We start from the raw sequence: 14,736 nt of genomic DNA, 5'->3' as shown, positions 1-14,736 counted from the left end.
ACCCCCGCAGACCCCTCTGCGTCTATGCTGTAGCCTGACGTGCACCTCTCGAAAAATGTAACTACACGTCGCAGCGACGCACGTCGCTCGGCTGTGGCTCGGTAGCATTGCATTTCCCCCCGACTCATTTCCTGGTTCTCCTTCTCCATAAACAACATGAAATCAAGGAGAGGGTTAACTTTTCCTGCTAAAGATTTCCCACCGTGGTCAGAAAGAACAGGGGAGACACTTTGTTTCTCTCACTATGACTCTAGAGTCGGTACTCGCTCCAAAGCTAATCACCGTCACTCTCTCACTTCTCCCTCACTCTAACGCACTCCACACACACACACACACACACACACACACACACACACACACACACACACACACGTCGGCTCGACACACACCAGCACACAAGTATAAACATCAGGCCACTTACGTAGGCTACGGCGAAAGCTCTGTGTGGAGCCTCCGCAGAACCGTAAAACGGCCTTAACTCATGTTAGAGTGTTATCTTTCTATCTTTCTCTTAACCTGTTCAACCTATATTCTTTGTCATGCACACACCGTCCTTCTGTTACACCATACCTGTTAGTCACACACTTGTAAGGCTTTTCTAAACAGTACCTGGTCATTTTTGCAAAGAAGGTGGCTGATGTTGACTCATATTTTCAGAGATATTATGGGTTCTGAGACGTTAGAACATAGGGAGCTTATTGTCTCATTCTTCATTTGGTCAGAGCACATTAGCTAAGAAGTTTGACAGATCTCTGTGGAGAGGAAACGGAACATTAAGACTCGTGCAAAACAAGAAAAGCAAATGAAAGCAGACGACATAATTAAATGCAGTGACTCAGCGAGGCTTTAATGTTTCATTAGTGGCTGAGTGGGGAACTGGGAAACATTTGTGGATATTACTGAATTATGTAGTGCCTTATCTCTGTCTAATGAACTGTCTGAATCTTTGCTTGCAGAGGTGGGCCACCTGATCCAGGGAGAGGAATTTATTTTCTTTCTGCATTCCTGATGGAGTCATACAGAGTGACTGGCATTCCTAACAGCGGACCACAGCGGGGCCACACTCAGCCGTCCCGCCCCTCCAGGCCCCACAGTAATGGAGCTGGTACATACGGTCTCAGCATCCGTGTCCAGGGTATAGATGGACACCCCTACGTAGTTCTCAACAACCAGGACAGGGGTCCTCAATCCTTTATCGACCCTAACAGTAATGGGTACATCGACACAGAGGGCTCTTTCATTGAGAACTACCAGGAGTATGATTTCAAGGGAGGAAAGGAGGCTGGATCCAACAGCCCCTTCATGGAGTACAAGTCTCAGAAGATGACACATTACACTGATCCTGAAAATGGCATAGCAGATTCACAAGGAAAGAAACCATCCTCCCTTCTGAACTTTCAGAAGCACCCTGAGTTACTGCAGCCGTATGATCCAGAGAACAACTCCCTGAACCTTGACAGTTTCCACAGCCTGCCTCCAAGGTCTCTGCCTCTGGCTGAGACTGGGAACCAACACCAGAGTTCCTCCTCCAAATCTGCTGCACCTGCACCATCCAACACCAAGTCATCAAGCCTGGACCGGAATAAAGCTCCTGCGCAGCAAGAGAAAAGGCAACTTCCATCACAGAGCCGGAGTGAAACAGCCCTTCCAAAGCCAAAGTCACAGCCCCAGTCTTTGCCTCCAGCCCAGCTCGCTCAGCCTCAGATCAGGCCACAATCACAAGTGGGTCAGCCGCAGTCCAACCATCGTCTCGCCAACCTGAATCCGCCTCTGTTAGGCTCTAAAACTCAGCAGCAACCAGTGCCTTCAGACCAGCCTCAGCCCTCCACCTTGTTGAGTCCCACAAATGAGCAGAGCAAGACATCGTGCAGATCCCCAACTTCTATGAGCAGCGCCAACTCCAGCCTTGAGCGCAGCCGGCGTGAGCCTGATGTCCTTCCTCTTCGCAGGACTGACTCCAGTGGTCCAGTTCTTCAGTCCTCATCCCGTTCTCGCCACTCCTCCTCATCTTCCACCTCTAAGGCTCTGGTGGACGAACAGATGGATGCCCTGTACGCAGACACCATCAACCGTCACGAGAACCGCCGCTACATCCCTTTCCTCCCAGGTTCAGGCAGAGACATTGACACAGGTTCCATTCCTGGTGTTGATGAGCTCATTGAGAAGTTTGATGGCAAAGATGGCAGTCACCAGCGCAGGGGCAGGGCGGGGCGCAGGAACAGAATCAATCCTGAGGACAGGAAGCGCTCCCGCAGTGTGGATAGCGCCTTCGGCCTGCCAGATGGCTCTAGCTACATGGACGGGTTTAGCAGCCAGAGAGGCACATCAATGGAGCAGGTTCTGCGTCCCTCACAGCTACGGCTGCAGAAAACGACCAGCAGTCAGGACTCCTGGCTCACGGCTGTAGATGGTAAGGCTACAACTTGTGTCAAGAGTGCGCCCGGCTCCCCACAGAGCACCATCTCTAAAGGTGTCGGCGCCATACAGGGTTACAAAAAGCCACAGACTCGCACCTCTGCACTACCATTCAAGAGTAAGGAGAGCAAGGACAGTGCCTCCTCAGCTGGAAATGTTTCGACAACATCACTGTCAACATCGCTATCCAAGCCTTCTTCCACCGCAGACAAAAAGCCCAGTACAGAGGCAGATGTTCAGGTAAAAAGAGATCTTTGCTGTAGTATTACGATTGCCTCTTACATTTGGAATCTGAAATTATTTCCTTTTCCTTACAAATTATACTTGTGTCTCATTTTACCTCAAATATACTATATTTTCCAGCAGGTGACCATCTGTTCAGTCTTATCGAAATAAGAATCTGTGAAAAAAGAACACATTTTTTTGCTTTCTTAATATCTTTCTTATTTCATTATGATCTCCCTCTCGTTTTCAGGCGACACCTGATCTTCTGAAAGGTCAACGGGAGCTTTCACAACAAACACACGAAGAGACCGCAAAACAAATTTTGTTCAATTACCTCAAGGATGGGTGAGTTATCTTGAATTTTCTGTTCTTATCAATGTACTTTTTTGCTGTATTTGCTCATATTGATAAAAAAAACAACAAATATTGTTAAAAATGTTCTAGCCTTAATCCTTGGCTGTCAGTTGAATCATGAATTGAGCATATTGTTCACTCTAAAGCCCAAATCCAGCATATTGCAACGTAAGGCAGTGCATCATAAAGGAATAGACTGTTTTGTGTTTTTTATCAGAGTTGGACTGTTTGTGATAAAAGTTAAGGAATGTGTTCTTACCCTCCCATCCAGGCTGCGAGAGATCCAGCTGTCTGGAGGTTTTCTTTTTTGCAGAATTCCCCCTTTCTGCGTTCTCATTAGTGCAGTGTGAAAACGTTCTGTTTGCTTCTGTAATCAGACACATACTGCCTGTCAAGGAAAGGCATGTTGGGTTAAAAGGTTAAATGCAGTTCAGATTTTAAAGGATATGATGGTTTATGCATTATTTGCAGTCATTTACTTACAGTATGGTAGAAGAGACTGTCAGGAATTGTTTCTGGAGAAAGTTGAAAGTGAAAGACAAATGCCAATTACACTGTACTCTGCAGTTGTTGTATTAGTTGTGTGATTTTACAGTTAAACGATTTGCAAGTTTCTACAAATCTTGCATGTGCTACAGACTTGTGATAATGTGGAAAGAGAGCAGGAAACTGCTTGGGTGTGTCGGGCCACAGGTCAGGAGTCACAGGACAAAGGAAAGGAAACACAGATGGAAGGGCTGGGGCTAAAACTGAGCTACATTCCCAAGGCCTCTGAAGACAAACATTCACCAAAAGGGGATATAAAGGTTTAATGAAAATCATCTGTAGGAGAGGTTTTTGGGGGAGGGGGGGGTCAGCTATGTAATTTATTGAAATAATATATCACTGTTGTCGTGTGAAAGTGGTGTAACTCCAGTTGTGTGGATTCTGATGTTTTCACTTTAACTGAAGGAGTAATAGTGGGTTGAGAAAATCCTCCCGTCTTTGGGCTTTTAAACGTCTGGCGATAAACTCAGAAATGCTCAGTCAAGACAAAGCTGCTTTTCTTAGCTCCGGAGAAATTGATGTTTAGGTTTAGGAAGGATTTTACTGACCAAAACAAAACTGTAAATGGTTTATTTTTTAATTTATTTTTTATTAAATATAGGACATACAGTACATAACCCCTGCATGCTTGCTGCAACATTTTTAGCTTTGGATTAGGGTTATATGTATACTACCCATATGTTTGATTCTTCCACTCATGTGGCTCATAGTTTATTGGATTGGTCTAATGAAGCTGTTTGTGCTATGAGGTGACACATCAAAGCAGTATGATCCTTTCTGACCTTGTCTAAGCTGGGAATGACTTACTCATTGTGTGTGTGTGTGTGTGTGTGTGTGTGCGTGTGCGTGTGTAGGAGCAGCGATAATGATGAAACGACAAAGAGAAAGGTCAACCTTGTCTTTGAGAAGATACAGACGTTGAAGTCTCGAGCCACGGCGAGTGCACAAGGCGACAACAAAGTGAGACATTGTTACATCTTAACTGTGCACAACTAACAGTTAAAGAACCCATAAAAGGTCTCCTCTGCAATTTTTACATATTGTTTTATATTGAAATCCTAATGTTGGGGGTGTAAAAGTGCAGTTTTACTGTCATGATTTAGCTTTCTACCAGTAAATGGGTGAGAGATGTATGTTTAAGGGATCAGCTTCCCAAAGTATAACAAACTGGTTAACAAACAAACTTATTATTTGTATTATTTACTTATATGTGCTAACATGAATTTCCATATAAATATTTCCTTTACGTCCTGTTTGATTCAAACCACTGAAGAAAATTGTGGTCTCAAAGAGATTTTATGAGACCTTTTTAAAACTGTGTGCATATTATCTCTCTAAGGCTTTAGCACTCCCGACTGTTTACTTTGCACTGTCAGCTATTGAATGTTTACCCTTTACTAAATAACTGAGTGCTGATGCCGGAGTCCAAATATTCAGTTTGTATTTTTATTCATAATGGATCAATAAGAAATAAGCAACTCTAAAACCTCTGTCTCCTTCTGTCAGCCCCTGGACTTAACTGCGCAGACCAAAGCTCTGAAGGAGCAAAATGATGAACTGGGGAAAGAAATGGCTGAACTGAAGAGACAACTTGAGGACCAAACCACGGTAATAACAGCCTGACACCAGCCTGTTTATGTTGGCGTGTCGGTTTATTGCTGAACTTGTTGTTGTTGTTGTTTGAGAATATCCTTTAATAAAGGGTTTGTTTGGGCAGTAGGTTTAAGGGATTACTGTTCAACTTGTTGAATTTAAAGAGATATTTTTGGACTACTGGTTTGAATTGGTAAGCTGAAAACCTGTAATTCTGTAGTGAATAGGTGTTTTAAATAAAGTAAGTGGGAATTCAAAACGGTGTGGTTTGCTTTGAATTTACTTTTCAGGTAATTTTTTTTACAACATGGGTATCTTATATGCTGCTTTTCCATATAATTGGGATCCTTGTTTGCAAATGACCATGTCTTTATGATTCAATCAAACGGATTGAAACACTGACATCAATTCAATCCAAAGCCCGCAAGCTTGGTGCAGGAGATGTAAAAGACTAGGTGTATGTATCTACACTGAAACTGAAATGTCAACATATTTGTGTGTTTCACCAACAGAAGAATCAAGCTAACAAGAGGACAGTAGCAGGTTTGAAGGAACTGCAGCAGGAGCTGGAGCGGAGTGCAGAGGAGTGCAAGCGTCTGAAGGAAAAACTATCCAAAACAGAGGTCGAGCTCCAGACCACAGTGGAAGAGTAAGTCCACAGTGGCAATTCTGGACAATGACAGGTCAACAATGATAAGCAAAGATTAATCGACTAGCGTAGCTTTGTTGTGTTTACTGTTTTCATTGTCAATGCCAGTACTTTTTACTACTTCTGTTAAACTTGGCTAGAAGTGGGTGGTTAAGAGCCAAAACACCCAAGTGCAGCTCCCTTCACTGGTATCTCCATCTTGGTTGTACTCTATGTTCCAGTAAACACAACTGGCAGTGTTTTATAGTGGGAAGCTGGTGAGGGATCATGATCTTGTTGCTGCGCTATTGATCCCTGCTGAACCCTGCTGCTGTTAACACCTTCCCCAGGTCATATAATAATAAATAATGATAATAATTAGCTTGATGTGTTTTTTATCAGCTGTTGCTTTTGAAGTACTGTCATGCTGAAAACAGTGTAGGATGTCTGTTTATAAAACCACTCAGACTGTTGATAGTTACTGAAGTGGTTACCTCTGTCTTATTATACAGCCCTTTGTGTTTGTTGGGTTTATCTTTCACCCTCCACGTTAATGTGTGCTTGGTGACTGATTTACTATTCATTCTGACAGCACTAACTGTCCAGCTCCATTTTTGCCCCTTTGAGTTAGCTGGTTCTGAATGTTTTAGATGGGAATAGTAGGAACATCGCCTATGTTTGAGCTAAAGGTTTTTTAAATTGTCTGTGATACCCTTCGGGGATTTTCCTTGCTACTCTAACTACTATTTCTGCCTCCTTTTCTGTTGGGCCTTTATTCTCAATACATTTTTTGTTCTTTGAATACAGGATATTTCACTTATCAAAGTTTTAATTAAAGTTTTGTTTTTCAGTTGATTATCATCTGTAGTTTTACCTTGTGGCCTAGTACACAACATCATTAGTCTATTTTTAGAACAGGAATAGATGTTCTGCTTCAGTCTACATTACTGCGTGGTGATTTGTTTGAGGTGCCTCACATCAATTATCACCCTCCCCCTCAGTGCTGTTGTGTCGAGGCAGTTCAGACATCGTTGGTTTGCCATTGTTCAGGTATTCGTTTTAACCCTTGTGCTCTGTAGACCTCACATTAAGACCCAGCACAGGTGCTGCCATTTGTATGTGCTAATTAAAGTGCGGGTGTGTATGTGACTATACACAGTATGTAGAGTGCCTGTACTGTGTTGTGACATGTCACGTGGTTTATCAGGCTGTTCCAGGTGAAGATGGAGAGGGAGCAACACCAGACAGAGATCAGAGACCTGCAGGACCAGCTATCAGAGATGCACGACGAGCTCGACTTAGCCAAGAAGTCAGCTGCAGATGGAGAAAAAGACATCATCATGGCGGTAATGCAGTGTTCATTGTTTTTAAAAGAAGAAACTTTTTTTTGCTCTAAGGTTTTAGAACATGTGGCTGATGGCAACTACCTCACCAAAACCACCATGAAAGATAAAAGCTTTTCTACTCTGCCTCCTGAATACTAAAACCATGTACATAAACCATATGGTAAAATGTTGCTTTGGCGTAAGTGAACATTTAAGGTGCTGTTTGTTTCACACTGTATTTAAAAGTTCTAACTTTCATGCAACCAGTGTAGAGACCAGCCTGTCTGGAAGGGGCTCAATGATTTGTTACATCCTATACTGCAAAATTGATATCGGTTGTCACACTGAAATAACACAGAATGCATTTTAGTTTGCCGAAAAACTTTTCCGTAAAACCATAGCAACTCCATATGGTGACGGCTTTATCTTAAAGATTTCTCTCTGGAGACGCTACAGAATAAACTATCTCAATGGGAATACAGCTGAATACAATATTGGAACCGTAGAAGGACCACATTGCTGTTATTGATTATTTCCAAAAGGTCCATATCCTGTCTTGTCTTTAGCTCTAAATGTGTGACCTATAAACAGTTCAATAAATGGGGTTGCAGTGAGAAGTGTCAGTGTGGGCAAGAGCAAACTTAAGGCTCACAGTCAAAGTCGGCAGGTCAACTCCAGTCTGATTCTGCTTTATTCTGAAGTGATAAAAAGTTAGCAAATTGTCTTTATTTTCCACAGGACATGATGCAACTGAAGATGGAGATGCAGGAAGTGTTCCTGGCCAAGGAGGAGCAGGAGGAGGTACTGAGGAGGAGAGAGAGGGAGCTGACAGCTCTGAAAGGAGCCCTAAAGGAGGAAGTGTCCGCTCATGACCAGGAGGTGGACAAGATGAGGGAGCAGTATGAAAAAGAAATAAGCAGGCTGCAGACATCTTTGGTGGAGGCCAAGCAGGTAATCAGCCTCCCGTTTGTTTCCCCTCCAGTTTGACTCCCTGTGTTCCATCCTCGTAATTTCCTTTTGCTCTCGCCCTCCCCCACTCCAGAAACACACCCTGTCACAGAGGAGTGTGGAGATAAGCAGCGCGTCAGGGGAGCTGTAACTGTGTGCGTGTGCGTGTTTGTGTTTGTTACCAAATACTGAGACACTGGTCTAGACCAGGTAGGACATACGGTACTGTATGCATTTCTATGGAAAGGATTTGCAAAAAGAGCTGGAAAAGGAGGCATAGAGGCCTTGTTTCACTGTTTTCGTTGCAATTTTTAAGACTTGTAGAATTAATGATGGCAATATGCAATTTGCAGGTCCGCCACAATCGGTGTATGAATGTTTGTTTGTGAATAGGTAAAAAAGAGGCAAATTGTAAAGTGCTTTGTCCGGTAAGGTAGAAAAGCGCTATATAAATGCAGTCCATTTACCATTTTACTGTACAAGGCAATGATCAGAGTGCAAAGAAAAGTCCTGAGTAAAATAATATTTTATAATATTTTAACTTTTTTATTTTTATATATATATATATATATATATATATCTCTCTCAAACCTGTCTGTCGCCCTACTACAGCCTCATGTACATGACAAGTTAAAGACAAGTTAGCAGTTGATTTTTCAATATTTACAGAGCTCCCAGTTCTGTTAACCCTATAAGTTCCACGTTCATGAATAGATTTTATAATGTTATGCGCAGATGTTTTGTGCATATCTTGCTGTATTAGTCATAAATCATTGATTCCATGATTTGGTTTTGCTGGCTTGCAGAAAAATGCTGATGGTAAAAAGCTTAAACATTCCAGTTTTTAATGGTGATGTTAAACACAATGATCAGCATAGAATAGGATATTCACCTGAAGCAGTAAGAAGTTTTGTGTTCAAATGACGCAAGTGGAAATTGAGCTCAGCTTGAGTTCACACACTTGAGCTGCGTCAACAGAGCAAACTGATAAATTGAAAATGAAACACTATGTAACTGCTAAATGTAGCTCGTCATCGTTTTTTATGGGAAGTCCTTCTCGCCAGTCAAGTGGAGAGATTTCTTCTTATCTTAGCTTGTTCCACTAGGGAGGAACATTTTACAGGAAGAATGTTGATTCTAACATTTAGAGACATTTATCTGTATATGACGAAGAGTTGCCTTACTGGCAAGGTCACCATAGCTTAGTAGCAAGTCCCTATTAAAGGCCCTGATATTCTCCAAAACAGACTTGGACACAGTTCTGTTTTTACTACATTGCCAAGAAATAAACTTCTGAAATAGTGCACATCATAATTTATTATCCTTATTGAACCAGTAATGAATCAGTCATTACTTAAGAGTGAATGATTAGAAGTACATTTTCTTTAGAGCAGAGAGGGTTTTTAAACTGTTGTTCCAAAAATGGAGGAAGGTGAGTTAAGATGAAACGAGCAGCAGTGCATGGCAGGAGACAGCACACTGAAAGGACTGAAGACACATTGTTTCCAGTAGGCCGCTGTGTGACCCACGTGTGTCCTGTTTGTCTCAAAGAGTGGAAGTTGTCCTTGTTCTCAGCTTCCTGCAGGCCGGTTGGGGGTCCACAGCAGCGCTCTGCACCAACAGTCTATGAGAACATTTCCTTTTGTCGAACAGAGGTACTGCTCCCCTGAGGGAGTATGCCATCAGTGCGTTGTAAACACTTGGCAAGATGAAGTCATTGTTTGTTTCTCTTTTAAGATATGAAAGAGTTTTCATCCATTGGTGCCTTAAATTCATGTCCTTGCATTAATGTTCTGTTCTCAGGTTAGACTTTGCGAGGCATTTGTAGATTAGAACACTGCCTATCAATTATTATGTGGAAACATTAACTCAGATTCATCTATACAGTGGCGCATTTATGCTTTACCTGTTTACATATGCTGTTTATGTTGGGGCAATGTGCAAACAGATGATACAGTAATAAGCAAAATAAGTGTATCATATCATGTCGGTAATAAGGCATTCTAGACATGGTTTTCTGTGTAATGAAAATACAGCGCGATAGACTCAAATACCAAAAGAAATCTTGCAAAATGGTAAACTAAATCTCACCATGAAACCCAAAGCCTTTTGAAGTTCAAATGGAACATGCACAGCATGTGGCCAATACTCTAAACTGCAGCTTATGAAAACGCCATTAAAACTGTTTATTATCTCACGTACGCTTCTACTTTGTATAAGGCTGTCAGACAGAGGAAAATGAGAGCAGGAGTGAACTCTGTATCTTTTTATTTTTGTGCCCCATCTCGAACCAAAGTGCTGCTTTTCCCCCTTTGAGTGGCCCTGGTGTTTCCGTTGACCAGAGCAGCCCAAAGCGAAGAAGAATGCTGGAAACTGGAGCACTGAGTTGCTCTGTATACTAGTTAATTGCAGTGGCAAGCCATCACTAATCTAATGAGCTGCTGTTCCTGAGTTGCGTCGTGTCCCCTCTTCTTTCTGTGCCCTGAAAGAGGGGGTAATTGCGGACCTCAGTCGATGATGAATGATGAGTTTGTTTCACACAATAATAGCAGCGGGGGTTGGGACATGCTGAATAAGTGGGTCAGTGTGCTGTAGAAAAGGGGATGCGTGGCTGACCCCCTGAAAGGAGCGGGGGGCCTGTTTTGTGTCTTAAATTGAAAGCTGCATTGTGTTTTCAATGAGCTCAAATCTGGAATTTTATCAAGGATGAAAAATCGTGTTCATACTTTCTTGAGGAGATGTGAATTTGCTTATTTTAAGGAATACTTACCTGAGTTCTTAAATGCTCTGTAACAAAAGGTGTCTGCACATTTAGAAGTGGATTTGATCTTGTCAGCATGTGCTGGTATGCAAAGAATGTGGAAAGATGAGGTGTGGTGAGTAGAGAGAGAAGGGTCTGTTTCCAGGAATGTCGGGGTCAAAGTGGAGAATGTGCACCCTGCAGACCTCCTTCTTCACTCAGCTCCAGCTCTGTTACAGTGCACCCGCTCCGACCTGCGGGAGAGGCTCGGATCTTTTCATTTATGCCTCTTCAGGGTGCTGCAGTTGCATCTCCATCTCTGCAGCGCTCCGGATTCTCAGTGTCAGAGGCTTTAATAGGTCTCAGCTGTACTCTCCCTTCCTAACTGTAAAGACAGAGCCTTGTGCTTATCACACCATTTCCAGCTCTTGTTATGTTTCACCTACAGCCTCGAGCCACAGTGTGTAACATGGCCACATTGTTATCACGCTCTCATCAGTAACCTCAATCCCAATTGCTGTATTTTTTCATTTCCTAACTCCACAGTTTCCACACAAGACTCCGTAGTGATTCCGCGCTCACCCAACACAATTCATTTTCTGGCCTGTGCCATTCTCGGCCATATCTCAGCCTGCCTCTCGAGTAATCTCTGCCAGTGTGTGAACTAAAGTCTCACTGTCTGATCATCAAACTTACGTGGCTCAGAGAAGAGTTCCCCCTCGGGCTTGTTTTGAAAGTAAAGACTCCCGCATGAGTCTGTGTGTTTGATGATAGCACTATATTTCCCAGCGTAGCTTTAGTAGCTGATTTAGCAGGCGACTGGAAAGAGGAGGAAGGAGACGCAGGGCAGAGAGTGAGGAAGGAAATGATGGGGAGAGTTTCTGGATCTTGACAGAGATGGCAAGGAGTTAGCCATTTATCCGTATTGGTTTTCAAATAGCTTTAATGATAACTTTGTAGTTTGATGACACTTTTAAAAAGGGGAACTAAATATAGTAGCATTTGCTGCACGGCCATATGATGGTCACATTCGTGTGAAACCAGGCTGTGGCTGGATTTAAGTGTTTGTTGTTCCTAACTCTGTAGCGCTGTGGAGATCTGGAGGTCTGACAATGCAAGACTAGTTGTTCCTTTACCTCACTGCCTGTGAGCACTGATGTGGTGGAAGCATAATCTGCCAAAACAACTTGCAGGAGTCAAGTTAAATACACATCTCCCATAGGGATGACCAAGAACATTTGAGACTAGTGGTTAAAACTAAGGCCACACGATATAAGGAAAATATTTAATTGTGATTATTTTGACTGATATCACGATTGCGTTATAATTCACGATATTGGAGGGAATTGTCATTTTTGTATCATTCTCATTTTCATTGAAAAATATGAAAACCAAAAAAATTAACAAAGATTTTTTTCGTTAGTCTGTAGGATAGGATTTGTAGGCTGGGACATCTCTGTAGCACCACAATACTTTAGAATGGTTTGACACATCGCCTTTAACAAATATTGCGCTACCCCCCTCTGCGACTTGGATATTGCACTAGTCCATATTGCGATTTTGATAAAATTGCAATTAATTGTGCTGCCCTAGTTAAAACCTGAGCGGTTGCATTCATCAAACAGTGCTTTTAAAGGCAGTCAGTGTGTCTTATTGTGACGTTGTAGGCGATTGTTCATTTTTTTACATGTTTTTTGACAATGTTTTGATGTTCTGCCTTTTTTGTAATCCACATGACCATGAATTAATTAACCAGAATCCAGCGGCCTGTTATTATTTTACATTACATTTTGATCTTGTATTTGTAACTATGCCAACTATTCAGAACATGAATTTGGACTTCACCGTTAATGTGTATAGCTTGGCCTGAGATCTCCATGTTTGAGTTGTTAGTCTCCACACTTTTACTGTTGTGTGGGATGTGGATTTTGGGCGTTCCTTCTCTCGCTCACATGTTTATTCAAACCTTGTCTTTTTTGGCCTTTGGCCTGAAGAAATGGAAAAGGAGTTTTCTCCCCTCTTTGTCTTTGATTGAGTTTTAGCCAGGATAGCAGTTCATGATTTTATTGGCACTGTGAAGCCTGAAAGTCAAAGTTTTGAGTCACACTCAACTAACATTCTTAATTTTGATAAATACTCTGTAAAAATGTAATTAGTTTTAAGAAGTGCTACATCTGATGCAGTACTTTATACCGTATTATGCCTTCACATTGCATCACCCAGTTTTACATTGGAAAATCAATGGATTTACAGATCTTTGCTGAATATTTTACAGAAATAAAAGACTCTGTATTAGATTATCCTGGAGTTTTTAATAACTCCAAAGTGGTGAGCACAGGACCCAGTTTAATCAAATCTGGCCTCAAGAAACCCAAAAATAAATGATTGCTATTAAATATAATTCTGCCTTTATTACAGGAAGTGCTCTTACAGGTTTTGGGATTCATTCAGTAAGTGACTGTACTGATGGCCAGGGAGTGAAAAACTAGTAAAATTATGTGAAATGGTTTTTTTGTGTGCAGCCCTGAGAACATGGATACCCTCCGCTCCAGATCACTTCCGATAGTATGTTCACTTTTTTCTTTTTTTGTGATTTAACATTATTTTTTTTAATTTTTTTATAAACATACAATTCGCAACATGAATATATCCCCCTCCCCCTTTCATCATCATCACCACCCGCACAGACAAGAATCAAGAAAAGATGACACAGTAACTACAATATTGAAGACCATTCAACCAAAGAGTAACAAAATCACCGGACCATAGGACATGAAGTAATTGGCCGTCCTCTGTCTTACATTTCCAACAATTTTGTCTATCTTTCAGACCAATTCTAAACAATCTAGAGGGAGTCCAACAGAAGTGATGCATAATCTTGAACAGAATGAGGTCCACCTTCACATCGCGTGACATATTTTAAATATTCCTACAGATTCTGTTCCACTCCTCATCATCCAATGTAATACTCAGATCCCTTTCCCATGTCTTTTTGAAGGCTCTATCCCCCAGGTTTTGCATACAGTAAGCATAGAATAATACTCAGAAGCCTCATGACCTTTTCCATCTTTCAACATCACCTTATCTAAACAGTCTGTTGCCTTCTGGGCTGAAGAACAGATGGTGAAGTTGCAAATATCTAAATACTTTAGACTTTAGGGATTCCAAATTGCTCTACCATTTCCTCAAAGGATTTCAATATGCCGTGTTCGCTTTTTTTCTAAAGAATAAGTAGTTTACTAATCTTGCAAGCTAGGTGCACTGTGATGAAGGCACATGAAAACATGTTTATGTCTTACAGCCATGCTTATTTATATGACGATTGCAGTTGTGGGTGTAGTTGTCAGGAAATAGTGTTTGTGGTGTCAACAGGTGGATCCCAAAGAGTTAAATGTGACACTTTAAGGTCACTCTAAGGAGGACTTGGGACTTTTAGAAAACAAAACAAAAATTATTTTTAGGAAGCAATTTTCTTAAATTCTCTTTTTATTTTTAATTTAGAAACGTCAATGTCTCTTACGGCACAATCTCACCAGTCTCTATAATACCCTGTTATATCCAAACATCTCTGCAAGCTTGCAGTTTGGCTTTGCACAGAGACTCTTTTAAAAGCTGGTTTTTGATTCCATTTCTCTGAGTACATGACAAGATTTGGTTACCGTCCTCATTTGACCAAAGAGATGCCAAAGCTTCTCGGATGTCGAGTTTTAATTTCTACTTCAATCCTTCCTTTCACTCCATGACAGGCCTTCTGTTCAGTTAACCTCAGGTCTGGGTACATTCTTTAATGAAGAATGCTGTTGTATTTGTAACACACACTTTGTGCTGGCAAAGCAAATAAAGGCTTCCACACTGCCAAGGACTTTTTTTTATATTTCTTTCCCTGATATGAGGGTTATGTGAAACCATACATGAAATGACGTGTACTCTTAATGACCTTGGACAGTTTTTTATTTTATTAT

At 41.6% G+C, this 14,736-nt stretch overlaps 1 protein-coding gene across 1 annotated transcript in view; it reads left to right on the top strand.

The window, feature by feature from the left end:
• Positions 1-14,736, top strand: part of cgnl1 (cingulin-like 1) — a 33,676-nt gene that overhangs the window by 2,394 nt on the left and 16,546 nt on the right. Inside the window, exons 2-8 of the mRNA XM_078249175.1 lie at positions 957-2,655; positions 2,891-2,985; positions 4,395-4,500; positions 5,047-5,148; positions 5,646-5,782; positions 6,969-7,107; positions 7,825-8,037. Of these exons, the coding sequence (XP_078105301.1) occupies positions 1,009-2,655; positions 2,891-2,985; positions 4,395-4,500; positions 5,047-5,148; positions 5,646-5,782; positions 6,969-7,107; positions 7,825-8,037 (2,439 nt within the window). The 5' untranslated portion in view covers positions 957-1,008. The remainder of the gene's footprint in view (positions 1-956; positions 2,656-2,890; positions 2,986-4,394; positions 4,501-5,046; positions 5,149-5,645; positions 5,783-6,968; positions 7,108-7,824; positions 8,038-14,736) is intronic.

Source organism: Sander vitreus, chromosome 1 (assembly GCF_031162955.1).
Source record: "Sander vitreus isolate 19-12246 chromosome 1, sanVit1, whole genome shotgun sequence".
Lineage (NCBI taxonomy): Eukaryota > Metazoa > Chordata > Actinopteri > Perciformes > Percidae > Sander > Sander vitreus.
This window is presented reverse-complemented; position numbering and strand designations above follow the sequence as displayed.